The 15,590-nt window shown below is 38.8% G+C and overlaps 2 protein-coding genes across 2 annotated transcripts in view; both read left to right on the top strand.

Moving 5' to 3' along the window:
• KRT10 (keratin 10) overlaps window positions 1-11,222 on the top strand; it is a 41,931-nt gene extending 30,709 nt beyond the window's left edge. Inside the window, exon 12 of the mRNA XM_045488777.1 lies at window positions 11,171-11,222. Within this exon, the coding sequence (XP_045344733.1) occupies window positions 11,171-11,206 (36 nt within the window). The 3' untranslated portion in view covers window positions 11,207-11,222. The remainder of the gene's footprint in view (window positions 1-11,170) is intronic.
• Window positions 8,926-13,877, top strand: KRT27 (keratin 27). Its single transcript, XM_045488784.1, has 8 exons — window positions 8,926-9,411; window positions 10,125-10,207; window positions 10,573-10,729; window positions 11,009-11,170; window positions 11,256-11,381; window positions 12,744-12,961; window positions 13,392-13,441; window positions 13,557-13,877. The coding sequence occupies exons 1-8, from the start codon at window positions 8,998-9,000 to the stop codon at window positions 13,697-13,699; spliced, it is 1,353 nt and encodes a 450-aa protein (XP_045344740.1). The 5' UTR covers window positions 8,926-8,997; the 3' UTR covers window positions 13,700-13,877.
• The last annotated feature ends 1,713 nt before the right edge of the window (window positions 13,878-15,590 follow it).

Here is a 15,590-nt window from a genome sequence, read left to right as displayed (position 1 = left end):
TGTAACTTATTCAGTGTAATGATTTCTTGCTTTTATTTCTTACCCTTTCCTATGTTCTGTCTCCTCATTTCTAAGTGTCCCAACTATGGTTTATGTAGTTTTTTTTTTTTTATTTCATTCCATCATTTTTAACACACTTTAGATCACTTTGAAATGGTAGGTTATATCTTAATCTGTTTTGCAAATGTGTCTTTCTGGCATACTCCCATTTTCTATAGAGATGTAATTTAGCTCCTAAATTTTTTTGTTTTTGTGTGCTAGCATTTTGTAGGATTTTACTTCAATCCTTTTCTTTTTTTCATTTTTTAGGCAATTCATGTTCCTGAACTTCTAGAATGAATATAGTTCCACAAAGTTTTTCTAAGTGCACAGAGCTCCCTTTTCTCGGTTTTCATCAAGTGTTCAAAAATATATTGGCTTGATTTCAAATTTCCTGTCTGGACCTTCACTTTCCTTCATTTCTACTGACCCTATTCTGATCAGTTTTGACTCTTCTTTCTGGGGTTTCTTCTCATGGTGGGATGCTCTCTTGGAAGGGAACCACAGCTTTTTGTGAATTTTGAGAATTCACAGAATCTAGACTATTTCCCTCTCACCTAATGGCAAGACTCTTTTCACTCACCTACTTCTGGATGGGCAAAATTCTCCCAGTTTTGTAGGCAGATAGGGTTAGGGGTCCCCAGAAAAAGAAAGATGAGTTATAGCTTTCTCAACATAAGAGAAGTCATTTTAGGCCCCCAGCCATGTTGTGGTCTATGCCTGACCAGCACAACTTGCCCAAGCACACTTCTAGAAGAACTTCCTAGGAAGTGCTGGAATTACAAAGAAATGCAAAAATCTCAGTAGTTCAAGATTTTAAGGGAATAAAGGGAATGCAACAACTAAATCTCCACCAGGCAAGGGAATAGCGTAACCACATCCGAGGCAACAAATCAATAATAAGCCTTCCAGTGCTGTTTCAAAAGTAAAGATTGACCTAACACACATCCTTGAGTTGTTTTTTCACAAGATTTAAACCCCTTTGAGCACTCCAATACCAGACTAACTAGAGCAGAGAATGGATGATGCTGACCGTGCTGGCCCCCATGACTTCAATCAACTAGGACCTAGACTCTGTCCACTTAGGATGATTTTTGCCCAATTCTCTACTAAATTCTCCCTCACTAAGTCCCTCTGTGAATACACATGCATCCTTAGCTTAAAACTTCTCTAATTTTGTTGTTTGGGGAGACACTGCTGTGGCAAATATCCATATGTTCTCCTTACCTGTTGTAAGTAAAACTCTTGATTTTGCTAATATTTGGCTTGGTTGTGTCTTTTGGCTCAATACCCACCAAGTGGCAACCCCAGTTTCAAGTTACAGTTTCACCTTCCTCCTCAAATTCACCTGCTGTCACTTTCAGTTGGCCTTCCATCATTCTCCTGTAATAAGACCCTTCAGGCGCCTCTGGATTCCCTCTTTTTCCCACAGAAATGCTTCCAACATGCAGGTCTTAAGGCTAATGGTAGTTTGTTCTATCAGCTTATATTTTGGGTTTCTTGATAATACCTTGCCCCCTAGATTTGTTAGAAAAGTTGTACATGGAGGGAGGGTGCTTGGGTGGCTCAGTTGGTTCAACATCTGACTCTTGATTTCAGTTCAGCTCATGATCTCACCTTTCATGAGATCAAGCCCTGAATCAAGCTCTGCACTGGAAGCACAGAGCCTGCTTGGGAGTCTCTCTCTCCCTCTCCCTCTCTCTCAAAATAAATAAAATAATAATAAAGTAAATAAAAAATAATAAAAGTTGTACATGGGTCTCTGGTTTTGTGATATAATTGTTCTGTGTGATCTCTATGTGAGAATTCAAGAATTCTGCCATTATTGCCATGAGTTCCCAGAATCCACACCTTATTCTTGAAAGACATTTCTGTTTGGTGCTGAGTTTTAATGTGAGGATTATCTTTTCTTAATATTTTGTAGAGATCATTCCAGTGTCTTTGAATTTCTATTGTTGCTAATGGAAGCTGCTGACAGTCTGATTATGGTTCCTTTGTAGACGATCTCTATTTTCTCTGGCTGCTTTATGGTCTTTTCCTTGTCTTTGGTGTTCTTCGGCATCACTATAATGTGACTAGAAGTAGATTCTTAAATTCACTTTGCCTCTTCTATTGGAGGACTATTTCTAGTCTATTCTAGAAAATTCTTACCCACTGTCCCATTCTGTTAGTGTTGTCTTTAGGGTGACTCCAATGAAAAGCGTGCCAAAATTTCTCTCCAGTCTCTCTCTCTCTTGCTCTCCCTCTGTCTCATTCTCTTTCATTTAGAATACCCTATCATTACAAATCAGGAGACTATAGATGCTGGAGAGGATGTGGAGAAACAGGAACCCTCTTGCACTATTGGTGGGAATGCAAACTGGTGCAGCCGCTCTGGAAAGCAGTGTGGAGGTTCCTCAGAAAATTAAAAATAGACCTACCCTATGACCCAGAAATAGCACTGCTAGGAACTTATCCAAGGGATACAGGAGTACTGATGCATAGAGGCACTTGTACCCCAATGTTTATAGCAGCACTCTCAACAATAGCCAAATTATAGAAAGAGCCTAAATGTCCATCAACTGATGAATGGATAATGAAATTGTGGTTTATATACACAATGGAATACTACATGGCAATGAGAAAGAATGAAATATGGTCTTTTGTAGCAACGTGGATGGAACTGGAGAGTGTGACGCTAAGTGAAATAAGCCATACAGAGAAAGACAGATACCATATGGTTTCACTCTTATGTGGATCCTGAGAAACTTAACAGGAACCCATGGGGGAGGGGAAGGAAAAAAAAAAAAAAGAGAGAGAGAGAGGTTAGAGTGGGAGAGAGCCAAAGCATAAGAGACTGTTAAAAACTGAGAACAAACTGAGGGTTGATGGGGGGTGGGAGGGAGGGGAGGGTGGGTGATGGGTATTGAGGAGGGCACCTTTTGGGATGAGCACTGGGTGTTGTATGGAAACCAATTTGACAATAAATTTCATATATTAAATAAAAAAAAATAGAATACCCTATCATTTTCCCTACAATTTACTTATTTTCTTCTCAGTTATGTCTTATCTGTTGCTTAATGCTCAGTTAAAATTTTCAATTTTAGTTATTATATTTCCCATTTCTTATTTTCATTGAAGTATAATTAACACATAGTGTTCTATTAGTTTCAGGTGTACAATATAGTGATCCAACAATTCTATATGTTGCTCAGTGCCCATCATGATAAGTGTCCTCCTAACGCTCTTTATCCATTTATTTTCTCTTCTCATTTCTTTTTCAAATTTACCTAGTCATTTTTGATAGTCACTCATTCATTTGTAACACCTGCGGTTCTCTCTTTCACTTCCCTAAACACAAAAACCACACTTTTTTTTTTGCATACACTTTCTTATAATCTTATTATCGTTGGTCTTTGATGTCCTATTCTGTAGACTATAGTTAGGGTTGGCTGTTAGTCATATGTGTTTGTTTCCTCACACGTTTATTTCATTATGAGTGTGTATATGGTTGGAATTTGACTTTGGGAGTCCTGGAGGGTCAGGACAGAGATGATTTCCCCAGGGTACTATGGAGCAGTACCAACCTGAAAACATCTTAAATGAATTTCTTGGATTGGGGTTCTCAGAGTAAGTGGGCATGAATTCAAGCTGTAAGACTGTATCAGAGTAATGCCATGATTACAAGTCATCATCAAATATCAATAACATTAATATTATTGAATTTTTACTCAGTACCATCAGTGACAGAATGATTTACTGGTTTCTCCATTTGGCCAGCAAGGAGATTTTTGTAACATCATCTTTTCTACTGAAGACATAGGCTTTCGGGATATACAGCTTTAAGTGGTGATCTCAAGTTCAGCTATGACACTTGGTCAGGTCCAAATATTATTCCTCAATGGAACTCGTAAGCAGAAAATCTCTTTCTGCTCTGGGTATATTTCTAGGATGACTCGAGCTTTTGTGTTGGCTCACCACTGATATTTCAGCTATATGTGTTTTCTCTTTTTAAATGACTTCTTTTCTTTTCTTTTGAGCTTAGATATGAATTTAAAAGACATTTTACAATAATTTATTCAGCATTACGATATTTCATCTAGTCTTATTTAACTGCTAGACATGGAGATACTATGGTGTCTATTTTTTTTTTTAAGTTTATTTATTTATCTTGAGAGAGAGAGAACATGAGCCAGGGAGAGGGGCAGAAAGAGAGGGACAGAGAATCTCAAGCAGGCTCCGAGCTGTCAGCACAGAGCCCAACATGGGGCTGGATCTCACAAACCATGAGATCATGACATGAACCAACATGAAGAATTGGACACTTAACCAACTGAGCCACCCAGGTGCTCCCCACAGTCTATATTTTAAACTGGATTCTGTATCAATTTTGTTTGTAAATTTTACAATAAAACCTCTGTACCTTACAATGAAACTTGGGATTCTTTTTTTCTTGGTTAGTTTTAAATGAATTTTTACTTTTTACCAAAGTAATGAGTGTACTTTGTTTTAACAGTCAAATCATGCTAAAAGTAAAAACAAAAGACAGTAGTGTCCTTTCTCTCCCTTCTTTTACCTCAAGTCCTGATTTCCACAGGCAACCACTTAAAACTCGTTTAGCTGCTCCTTGTCATCTTTATCTCTATATTTTAAAATAATATGCATTATTCAATCGGTTGTAGATATTATATATTATGCTCTTAAAGGAAAGTTGAGAGTTTTGCCTTTACTACCCTTCTTCTTCTCCTAATATAGTTATACCATAATATTTGGTTAAATCAATGTTCGGTATCTTCATCATTATGACTAAGTAAATATCGTTCGTTATTGTGTTGAACAGTATACACCATGTTTTCTTGGACAACTTTTTGTTCTTCATGCAAGCAATATTTTTCTAACATTTTTACTAGCCAAGTTTTCTATACATCTTAATCTCTCATACTCTTTCTTACATAAACAAAACCACCCATCATTTTCATGTATCCCCGGCAGATCTCACACTCAGAATCTTCCCATCTTGTATTTGCTCTTTCAACCTAGTACCCAGCCATCATCAGGGATGTGCACTCAGTGCACTTGTACTGGGACCCCATTTCTTGGATTCTAAGCTTTCCCTTATCTTGTTCATTTTCCCTTCTAGTGGTTTTCTGACAAAGTGTGTAAGGGAGGTAAATTTTTTGAGAAATTTCATGTCTGAAAATATTCTTATTCCACCCTCATTCATGATTAATTGTCAATGTAGAGGATTTTAGGTTGGATATCACTTTCTCTTTTTTTTTAATGTTTATTTATTTTTGAGAGAGGGAGAAACAGAGCACAAGTAGGGGAGAGGCAGAGAGACAGAGAGACACAGAATCTGAAGCAGGTTCTAGGCTCTGAGCTGTCAGCACAGAGCCTGACGTGGAGTTAGAACTCATGAACCGTGAGATCGTGACCTGAGCCGAGGTGGGAAGCTTAACCAACTGAGCTACCCAGACACCCCGGATATCATTTTCAAGTAGAATTTTGAAGGCATTCTTCCTTGGAGTCATGACTTCCAGGGCTGTTGACAATTTCAGAGCCATGCTGATTTCCACATCATTGGTTGTGTTCTCTTTTCTTCTGGTATTTTAAGTGTTCTCTTTCTCTCCATGGTTCTCTGAAATAAACTGAGCACATGCTGTGCGGCAGTTCTTTTTCACTTATTACTCATAGTTCTTGGTGGCCTCTTTCAACTTAGCAGCTAGGTCCTTTAGATATGAGTAGTATTATAGAATGTTTATAATATAATTTCTTCATCATGTCTTCTTTCTCTCTTTCTGAAATATTTACTTAAGGTTGTTCTTCTTGGACCAAGCCTCTAATTTTCTAATCTTTTCTTTTATCCATCTTTTTGTCTTTTGTCAACAGTTGGGGAGATTTTTTTTAAGCTTATCTTCCAACTCTTCCATTGAAGTTATTTTGGAAGTTATTTTTTAATTCTGAAAGCCCTTTTCTTGTGCTGTTCAATTTTAATGGTACTGTATTCATGTTTCAAATATGCAATATTTTTGTTACTTCTAAGGACATTAATGATAGGTAGTTTTATTTTGTTTTTTACGTTTTCTTTCAGCTTCCTTTATTATCTGTTTCCCAAGTGCCATTTTTCTGTTTCTTTCTTTGAATCTTTGTCTTTCATGTTGAAGTGTTTTCCATTGTATGGTGATTTCTGAAATTCTGCTCATCTTTAAGAGTAAAGCCCTAAATATTTGGAGGCTGTGTGTGTGTGTGTGTGTGTGTGTGTGTATCATCACTCCAGAGTGGTTGTGCAGTAAGCATTCTTTGGTATATTCAAGTATCTGCAGGTCTTTTCTCTAGAACTCTTCAGGTATCCTGGGAAGAATCTGACAACTAGAAATGGCTCCCTAATTTGCAGGGGCTAATGCAAAATGAAAATGTCAGGTCCCTTGTTCAAAAGTCAGGAAAAAGTTCAGTGAGAGATACTAAAACATGAATATTTTTCTTTAAAAACAGTGTATTACTTATATAATAGAGGTTTAGTAACACAGATGTCACATAATCTTACAAATTACAAAGAAATAACATTTTTGATGTCATAATTTTATGTAATACAATAGGCTATGCTGCTTTATTAATATGATTTCTTGATCAATCAGCAGATTTTTCTGGCTTGCTTTTCTGCAAATTCACTTATTAGGTCATGAAAATTTATATTTTTACCAACTTCATTTTCAACCTCTATAATTCAAAGTGATGTCCATTGTCCTTGGCAAATGCAAGATCTCAAATAATCTCAAATGGAGACAACAATAGGAGCAAATACCAAAAGGAAGGAAAGGAGAAGAGCAGTAAAATAAAAGAATTAGCAGGTCAGGTAAGTACAACCTACCTCAAGAAGAAACACATGTCAGGCAAAGGAGCTTTATCTAGTTTATAGTCCATGGATTTTAAACCACGTTTTTAAACTCACAGAAACACAAGTCATGTCTCCATCTTAGAAATGGCAGCTCAGCGAGAATGAACTTTGCATTGATCACACAGCCAGGAAGTTGCAGAACTGGGATATGGATGCTGATATATCTGAATCCAAGAGCCCACATTCTTTCAATTACATGGATGGTGGTGTGTTTTAGGAATGGTGCCTTGACTTACTGATCTGCCTACTGACCAGGACAGAGAGGAAAAAGACTTGAACCAAAATCCAATAATTGAACTGAAAAAAAAAAATGATAGTGAAAAGAAAATAGAAGAGATAAATGCTTCAAGAGACACTGCAGAAGTACGTTCAGTTGGACCCGGTAATTTGTTGGATGTGAACTGTTAGAAGATGACAAAAATTAAAGATTTCTTAGCAATCTTGAGCATGAGTCAGAGTAATTCCACCAGTAAGCAATGAAGAAAGGTACAAAAGACAAAGTCTGATGACAGACTTTGATATGACAAAGTGTGAGTGTTGAACTAGAAGTCATGACAGAGCCTCTCAGTAGAAACGTCTGCTGGGCATAGTGAGGCCCAGTGCGTCTAGAATGGGGCAGAGGCCAGCGCTAAAGATGTATATTTAGAAACCATTCACCTAGAGCCAAAGCAACAAGAAGGGATAACAGCACCAAAGGAAAATGTGTAGGAAACAAGAAGACCAAGCACAAACCTGTAAGGAATGACAAAATTTAGGGCACAGACACACCGAATGGAAGAAAGAACAGGAGCAAACAGAAATATTATAATAGAAGTATTCCCAGAAGGCAATTGTTCAGAGCTCAGTAAACCTGGGGTGGTCAGTATCAAATGTGCCTAAGATAGTGTAGGAGAATAAACACAAGAAACACTGACTGAATTGGAGATGTGGGATAATTAGCAATCTTTAAGAGTTAATTTCAATAAAGTGCTGGGACCAAAATTCAGGAGTGAGTAGGAGGAGAAGAGTGGAGGAAGTGAATGCAGAAAATTTTTCTAGAAATAATGAAAGGAAGATGGGTGCCTGGGTGGCTCAGTCAGTTAAGTGTCCAACTTTGGTTCTGGTCATGATCTCACGGTTCATGGGTTTGAGCCCTGTGTTGGGCTCTGTGCTGACAGCTCAGAGCCTGGAGCCTGCTTCAGATTCTGTCTCCTTCTCTCTTTGCCCCTCCCCTGCTCACACTCTGTTTCTCTCTCTCTCAAAAATAAATAACATTAAAAAAAAAAAAAGAATGAATGAAATGAAGAAATGTAAAAATGCAAGAAATCTAGAAATAGAAAGGCCACATACAGACCATAGTTTTAGTCTTTTCATTTTAAAGATAAGGAAACTAGGCCCAGAGACGTTAGCTAACACCTTTATTTAACCTGGGTGGCAAAAGAGCTTAGACAGAAAACGAGTAAAAATGAAATGGTAACTCAGGAGGGATAAGGATCAAGGAAGACTTTCTGTTGCCAAATAAGAGTCCATTTAATTCCCCAATTTTCATTTAAGACCTGGCCTCCTTCCTCTAGTACCATGAGCTCATGATCTTGAAATTATTTTCAATACATCTGAAAGAAAGATCATCTTATCCACTGAAAACCATGACTATGATGCCTCGCATGCTGGAAAAATATATGATGTTGTTGGTTTGAGCAGGGGAAAGAGAAATTTGTCTATCACACTTTTTTATTCTTAAAGGAGTTGTAGAGTCCTGAAACCTAGAGGACAGGAAGGATTGCTCATACTAAATTTGAAATGCATCACTATAATAATCTTGATAATACTCCTCCCTGTCCTATTTTGGAGATAACAAATAACCCCAAGGTAACTATCCACCTACAGAAATGGACACAGTAGGGTAAAGGCGTTCATTAAAAAAAAAAAAAATCACCCAATTATGAATAATTCAGGATGAGCTGGCAAACACCATTTTGCTATGAGTAGCAAAGTTCATCAAGAAACACCCTGATAATGTGTATATAAAGACAAGCTCAACTGTTTGAGCAGAACATTTGCCATCGAAGCTTCACCCCAGGAACAAGCTCTCCAGCCTGGACATCATGTCTGTGCGCTTTTCTTCTGCATCCAGACGGCTTGGCTCTAGCGGGGGAGTGGGCTTTGGGGCTGGAAATGCATGTGGTGTGCCAGGCATTGGAAGTGGCTTCTCTTGCGCTTTTGGGGGCAGCTCACCTGCAGGAGGCTATGGCGGAGGGCTCGGAGCGGGGACGGCCTCTTGTACTGCCTTCATGGGGAACGAACACGGCCTCCTGTCGGGCAACGAGAAGGTGACCATGCAGAACCTCAACGACCGGCTGGCCTCCTACCTGGAGAATGTGCGTGCCCTGGAAGAGGCCAACGCCGACCTGGAGCAGAAGATCAAGGGCTGGTATGAGAAATTTGGGCCTGGTTCCTGCCGTGGTCTTGATCATGATTACAGCAGATACTTCCCAATAATTGATGACCTCAGGAACCAGGTAAGAAACACAATGTTGTGAGGGTTAGTTAATACCCCAGAGAGTATTTAGCCACACAAGCACCTACAAACGTGTATGCTGTTACACACAGCAGGGCTTTGCTCTCAGCTTCTAATTTTCAGAAGTTCATTATTAATATTAAAAATAATTTATTAAAAATTTTGTTAATGTTTATTTTTGAGAGAGAGAGAGAGAGTCACAGTGTGAGCTGGAGAGGGGCAGAAAGAGAGGGTGACACAGAATCTGAACCAGGCTCCAGGCTCTGAGCTGTCAGCACAGAGCCCAACACGGGGCTTGAATCACGAGCCATGAGATCATGACCTGAACTGAAGTTGGAAGTCCAAAGGACTGAGCCACCCAGACACCCCAATATTAAAAATAATTTATATTAAAATTCTAATCTTCGAACATGACTCACCCATACCTGGTATGAGGTATGCACGTTTATGCTTTTTGTGATATGAAAATATCAAAAACTGCCCAATGTTTCCTGCTATTTATTTATAAGTTTTTCCATAGAAAGGATTTTTTTTAACGGGTAGGGTGAAGTGGTAAAAGTGGCCAGACTTAATTTCCCGTTTCCAAAAGAATCATCTTATTATTAGAGACAGAATGCCAGAAAGATTACTATAATTTCATAGGTGACTTTATTTCAAGGGAATGTGAAATTTTTAGATTATTTCCTCACTCTTAACTAACTCTCCATTTATCAGATAATTTCTGTAACTACCAGTAATGCCAATATTATCCTGCAAAACGATAACGCAAGACTAACGGCTGATGACTTCAGGCTAAAGTAAGTAGAGCTGAAGAGAAACCAAAGAAGGTTATCTCAACATTCCCCCCACCCCTTTAATTTAAGCTATTGGAGGTCACCTAACTTGTTCGATTTTGCTTCTTTGTTTTAAACCAAATGCGTATAAGAATGGCCAGCTGAATGGGAAATTTAGGAACTGACACAAATGAATGTTAAGATCATATGAAAGATTTTCGAGTGTTCCTATTCTCTTGCTTCAAAGAAATTTGTTCATTGCATTATGGGCGGTCTAACGGAAGTTTTGAGTAGATTTTAACAGTTCGACCTCAAAGCACGGTTGGAGTTTTATGATGACCTAAAAAGTGATGGGACTAAGGTAATGCAGGTGTCTACTGTTTCCTAAGGTTTGAAAACGAACAGGCCCTTCACCAGAGCGTTGACGCGGACGTCAGCGGTTTGCGCAGGGTCCTGGATGAGCTGACTCTGTGCAGAACGGACCTAGAGATCCAGCTGGAAACTCTGAGTGAGGAGCTGGCTTACCTCAAGAAGAATCACGAGGAGGTAGGTGCTCTGTCTCCCCCGATTCCACAATCCGCCTCGCTCCCAAAATTGAAAAATACATTTCAGATGACGAGTCTGATGTCTGACGTCAATATTCCAAAAGGAATTTGTCAATTTCTCCCTATGGTTTAGACTGTTTGAAATGTTCCTATTCATCCGCCCCCAAAGAAACAAACTTTTTTAAACAAAGCAAAACAAAACACTTCTAATCTTCTGCATCCTGTCTTGTCTAGTTCCTTTGAAAATACTCAGCTCCTAACATGGTTACCTTTCTTTTAGGAAATGAAGGCCCTGCAGTGCGCGGCGGGCGGGAACGTGAACGTGGAGATGAACGCGGCGCCCGGGGTGGACCTCACGGTCCTGCTGAACAACATGCGGGCCGAGTACGAAGACCTGGCCGAGCAGAACCGCAGGGACGCGGAGGCCTGGTTCAACGAGAAGGTGAAACCCCGTGGGGGCGCGCTTGCCGGGCCCTGAGCGCTGATGCAAGGCAAGCTGTACCCTAACATGCTCCCCAACCTTGCAGAGCGCTTCGCTGCAGCAGCAGATTTCTGACGATGCTGGTGCCACCACCTCAGCTCGGAATGAGCTTACGGAAATGAAACGTACTCTTCAGACTCTAGAGATTGAACTTCAGTCCCTCTTAGCAATGGTCAGTAAAAAGTACAAAAAAGATTTGCTTCAGAAATTGAGGTAAAAATCAGAAGAGTGCTTCTTCCACGTGATATTACTTAGTTTTGTTTTTATCCGTTAATGACCGTGCTTTGAAATAAGACACCTTTGCATTTTGCCCAGCAGAACCCCTCTTTGCCTGGAAAGTATACCTAGATGCTCATAATTATGAAACATTAGAAATTAGCAAGTACAATTCTTTTGAGGTGCCCGTAAAAGAAAAGCGTTTTTACCCTGAGTCTTCCCTCCTAAGGCAAAAGATCAAAGAGCATTCGCCATGGAGTGCAAAAATACCTTTTCACCTCTCCTAGCTTCCTCATCTAGCATTCCTTTGGGCCACTTAATTAAGAGTACTTACAAGTTCCATCTTAGGTGGCATAAACAAGAAGCAAAGCAGAGGCGGGAAGGTTGCCTATAAAGCTCAACAGTCATGATAATAATAGTAACCTTTTCATTAAGGCCCAACACTTTCCCCCACATGAATCCACAATAACCCTAGGGCTTGGGCAGGGCAGACTTTATAATTCATGTCATTATTTCCAAAAGAACAATCTCAGACTCAAAGAGTCTTCCCAGAGTCCCACAGTTGAATATGAAGGAACCAGAACTTTCTCTCCAGATTTCCTAGCTCCCACCTCTATACTTTTTCCACTATGGTGAGTAAACAAACCTTTAGAGTTGATCCACAGAGGAGGGTATGAATGTATATGAAATTGGGACTTTGCAAAAAATTCTTGCAGATGAAAGAGTAAGACACTCTTATCTTCATCCCATGTAAAACTATGACAGGCATCCCTCTTTAGGAGAGACCCTATATAAACCCATTTGGATTCACAAGCCGATGAGTCAAACCATGCAAAGATTTAAAAGGTCATTCTTTCCTTTGGGTCATTTTACTTCTGGAAAGTTTATGCATTTCACTAGGGGATTGTCTTTTAATAGAAGAGCTACAAGCTCCCTGAGAGGAAGCTGTTACATGATTAGAAACAAGGCAGCTAATTGTCTGAGAACTTTTTTCCTGGGGAATGTGGCAAATTGTGCCAGACTCCACAAGCATAGGCTATATTGGTGGGATAGAGGGATCTTTACACTGTGCCCTATGAAGAAACAAGTTCATCGTTGCTAACACTCCTGGCCATGAGTGACATTCACCACCAACTGTGTCATTCTCAAACACAACAACAGTATGACGATTAATATTGAACAAGGGGGACTCTTTGGGGTAAATATGGTCATTTGCATTATGTAAGGATAACTCTTTTAAATGTCTCTTAAGTGCTCTGCCTGATTCTAAAACAACATTGTGACATTTTCTACTGAACTGTGTCTTACTGATCCTCAGAAACACTCCCTGGAGTGCTCCCTGACTGAGACTGAAGGGAACTACTGCACGCAGCTCGCCCAGATCCAGGCTCAGATCGGGGCCCTGGAGGAACAGCTGCACCAGGTCCGGACCGAGACGGAGGGCCAGAAACTGGAGTACGAGCAGCTGCTCGACATCAAGGTCCACCTGGAAAAGGAAATTGAGACCTACTGCCGCCTGATAGATGGAGAGGATGGGTAAGTACCACTTCCATTGAGAAAACATTTTATCTTAAGGTTATTGAATTTTTTTTGAAATCAGGGATAAAGTATTTATGACCCATATCATGTGTACAGAAACTCCTTCTAGTGTTTTTTAGAATCCAGATATCTCCCATCTTTTTTTTTAAAGTTTATTTATTTTTGAAAGAGGAAGGCAGAGAGAGAGCACAAGCAGGGAAGGGTCAGAGAGAGAATTCAAGCACACTCTACACTGCCAGTGTGGCGCCCCATGAAGGGCTCAAACTCATGAACACTGAAATCATGACCTGAGCTGAAATCAAGAATCACACTTAACAGACTGAGCCCCCCAGGCGTCCCCAGAGATCTCCCATCTTAAATCCTTGTTTTACAATTTCCTCAGCAAAACAGAGTGAAATAATTAATACAAGCTCTCTTATTTTTACAGCTCTTGTGTTAAATCAAAAGGCTATGGAGGACCAGGAAATCAAACAAAAGGTAAACAAAAGCTGTGTTGAGCATCCGGTATTTACTTGTATGTTTCAAATTATGAGTTAATTATTTCCCCTTTATGAATTTGATAAATTCTAACAATTCTTATGTGTCATTTTAGACTCATCTAAAACCACCATGGTTAAAACGATTGTTGAAGAAATAGATCCTCGTGGCAAAGTTCTCTCATCCAGAGTTCACACTGTGGAAGAGAAATCCACCAAAGCCAACAACATAAAGAGTGAACAGAGGGTGCCTTCTTGAACCCCCAAAGAAGAGCCCCTAAATTAAAATACCAACCTGAAGCTAGGTTCCTAAGTGAAAGCCCTCTTATTTTTCTGCTTTTCTTCCAGTGACTTAAGAACCTATTTTTAGAATTGTAGCATTTCTTTGGATTTCTCTCTGGTGGTGTTTCAATAAAAACTCTTCTTGTTGCAAGACATCTTCACTGGTTGTGGCCAATCTTTGCATTTTAAACATACCCCAGATGGGAGCTGAATCTTATTTTTAATTTCTTCTGTTTAATTCAGTGGCCTTCACAAGTTAGGAGTAAGTTTAACAGGCAAACTGGTTGGAGTCTTTTTCACATCTCTGTAAAATTTTAAATCCTTCCCCTTCCATCTATAAACACTTGTTATGCACACTTGCTAAGTGCTGGCAATGAGAATAAAAGTGTATAAAATCTAATCCCTGAGTGCAACTTGCTCATAGAGTGGAAATAAGAAATTGAAGAGCCAAATACATCCTTAAAATAACAACAACAACAACAAACTGTAAATGGTGATATTTGAAGGTAGAATGGAAAAGAGAGAGATGCAGGAACTAGACAGGGCAAGAGTGGAATTCTGCAACACAATGTTTGGCCACAAAACACGTCTTAACAAACTGAAGAAGACTGAAACTGTATCAGGTGTCTTTTCTGGCCACAGAGTATGAAACTAGAAATCAATAACAGAAGGACAATTGGAAAATTCAGAAATATTTAGAAACTAACTAAGACATTTCTGAACAACCAATGGGTTAAAGAAGAAATTGAAAGGAAAATTAAAAAAAAAATCTTGAGACAAATGGACATGAAAATATAATATACCAAAACCTATGGGATGCAGCAGAAGCAGTACTTTGAGGGAACTTTCTGGGATAACCACCCATATCAAGAAAGAAGAAAGTTCACAAATAAACAATCTAACTTTACACATCAAAGAACTAGAAAAAGAAGGAGAAAGTAAGCCTAAAGTTAGCAGAAGGAAGGAAATAATAAAAATTAGAACAGAAATAAATGAAATGGAGACTAGAAAAGAAACAGATAAGATCAAGAAGACTGAGAGTTGGTTTTCTGAAAAAATAAAATGGACAAATCTTTACTAGACCAACCAGAGAGAGAGAGAGAGAGAGAGAAACTGAGAAGGAGAAAACACTTCCAAACTCACTTTACAAAAGGCCAGCATTACTCTTATACCAAAACCAGACAAAGATGCTACAAGAAAAGAAAATTATAGGCCAATATCCCTGATGAACTTAGATGCAAAAATCTTCAACAAAATTCTAGCAAAACAAATCCAACAGCACATTAAAAGAATTATACACCATGATCAAATGGGATTTATCCCTGGGATGCAAGAATGGTTCAACATAAACAAATTAATGAATGTGATACACCACATTAACAGAAGGAAGGGTAAAAATCATGTGATCATCTCAAAAGATACAGAAGAATAATTTGACAAAACTCAACACCTTTTCGTGATAAAAATGCTCAACAAATTAGGTACAGAAGGAATGTAAGTCAACATAATAAAAAGGCCATATTTGACAATACCACAGGTAATAACATAGTCAATGGTAAAAATAAACTGAAAGCTTCTCCTCCATGTCAGGAATAAAACAATAATATTCATTCTTGCCACTTTTATTCAATACTGGAATTCCTAGCCAGAGCAATTAGGCAAGAAAAAGAAATAAAAGGTACCTAAATTGGAAGAGAAGAAGTAAAATTGTCTCTGTTTGCAGATGACATGCTCTTATATATAGAAAACCCTAAAGACTTCATCAAAAAACTGTTATAACTAACGAATAAATTCAGCAAAGTGGCAGGATACAAAATCAACATAAAAAATCAGTTACATTTTTATACACTTAATAACAAATTTTTCAA

This window comes from Leopardus geoffroyi, chromosome E1 (assembly GCF_018350155.1).
Source record: "Leopardus geoffroyi isolate Oge1 chromosome E1, O.geoffroyi_Oge1_pat1.0, whole genome shotgun sequence".
Taxonomy (NCBI): domain Eukaryota; kingdom Metazoa; phylum Chordata; class Mammalia; order Carnivora; family Felidae; genus Leopardus; species Leopardus geoffroyi.
Note: the sequence above shows the minus strand (reverse complement) of the source record. Positions and strands in the feature narration are given on the sequence as shown.

Excerpts from the sequence above, each read along its gene's own strand:
- KRT27 (XM_045488784.1), top strand. The coding sequence starts at position 8,998 with ATGTCTGTGCGCTTTTCTTCTGCATCCAGACGGCTTGGCTCTAGCGGG. Across the intron at positions 11,382-12,743 it reads TTCAGTCCCTCTTAGCAATG|AAACACTCCCTGGAGTGCTC; the intron begins GTCAGTAAAAAG and ends ACTGATCCTCAG. Across the intron at positions 12,962-13,391 it reads CTGATAGATGGAGAGGATGG|CTCTTGTGTTAAATCAAAAG; the intron begins GTAAGTACCACT and ends TTATTTTTACAG.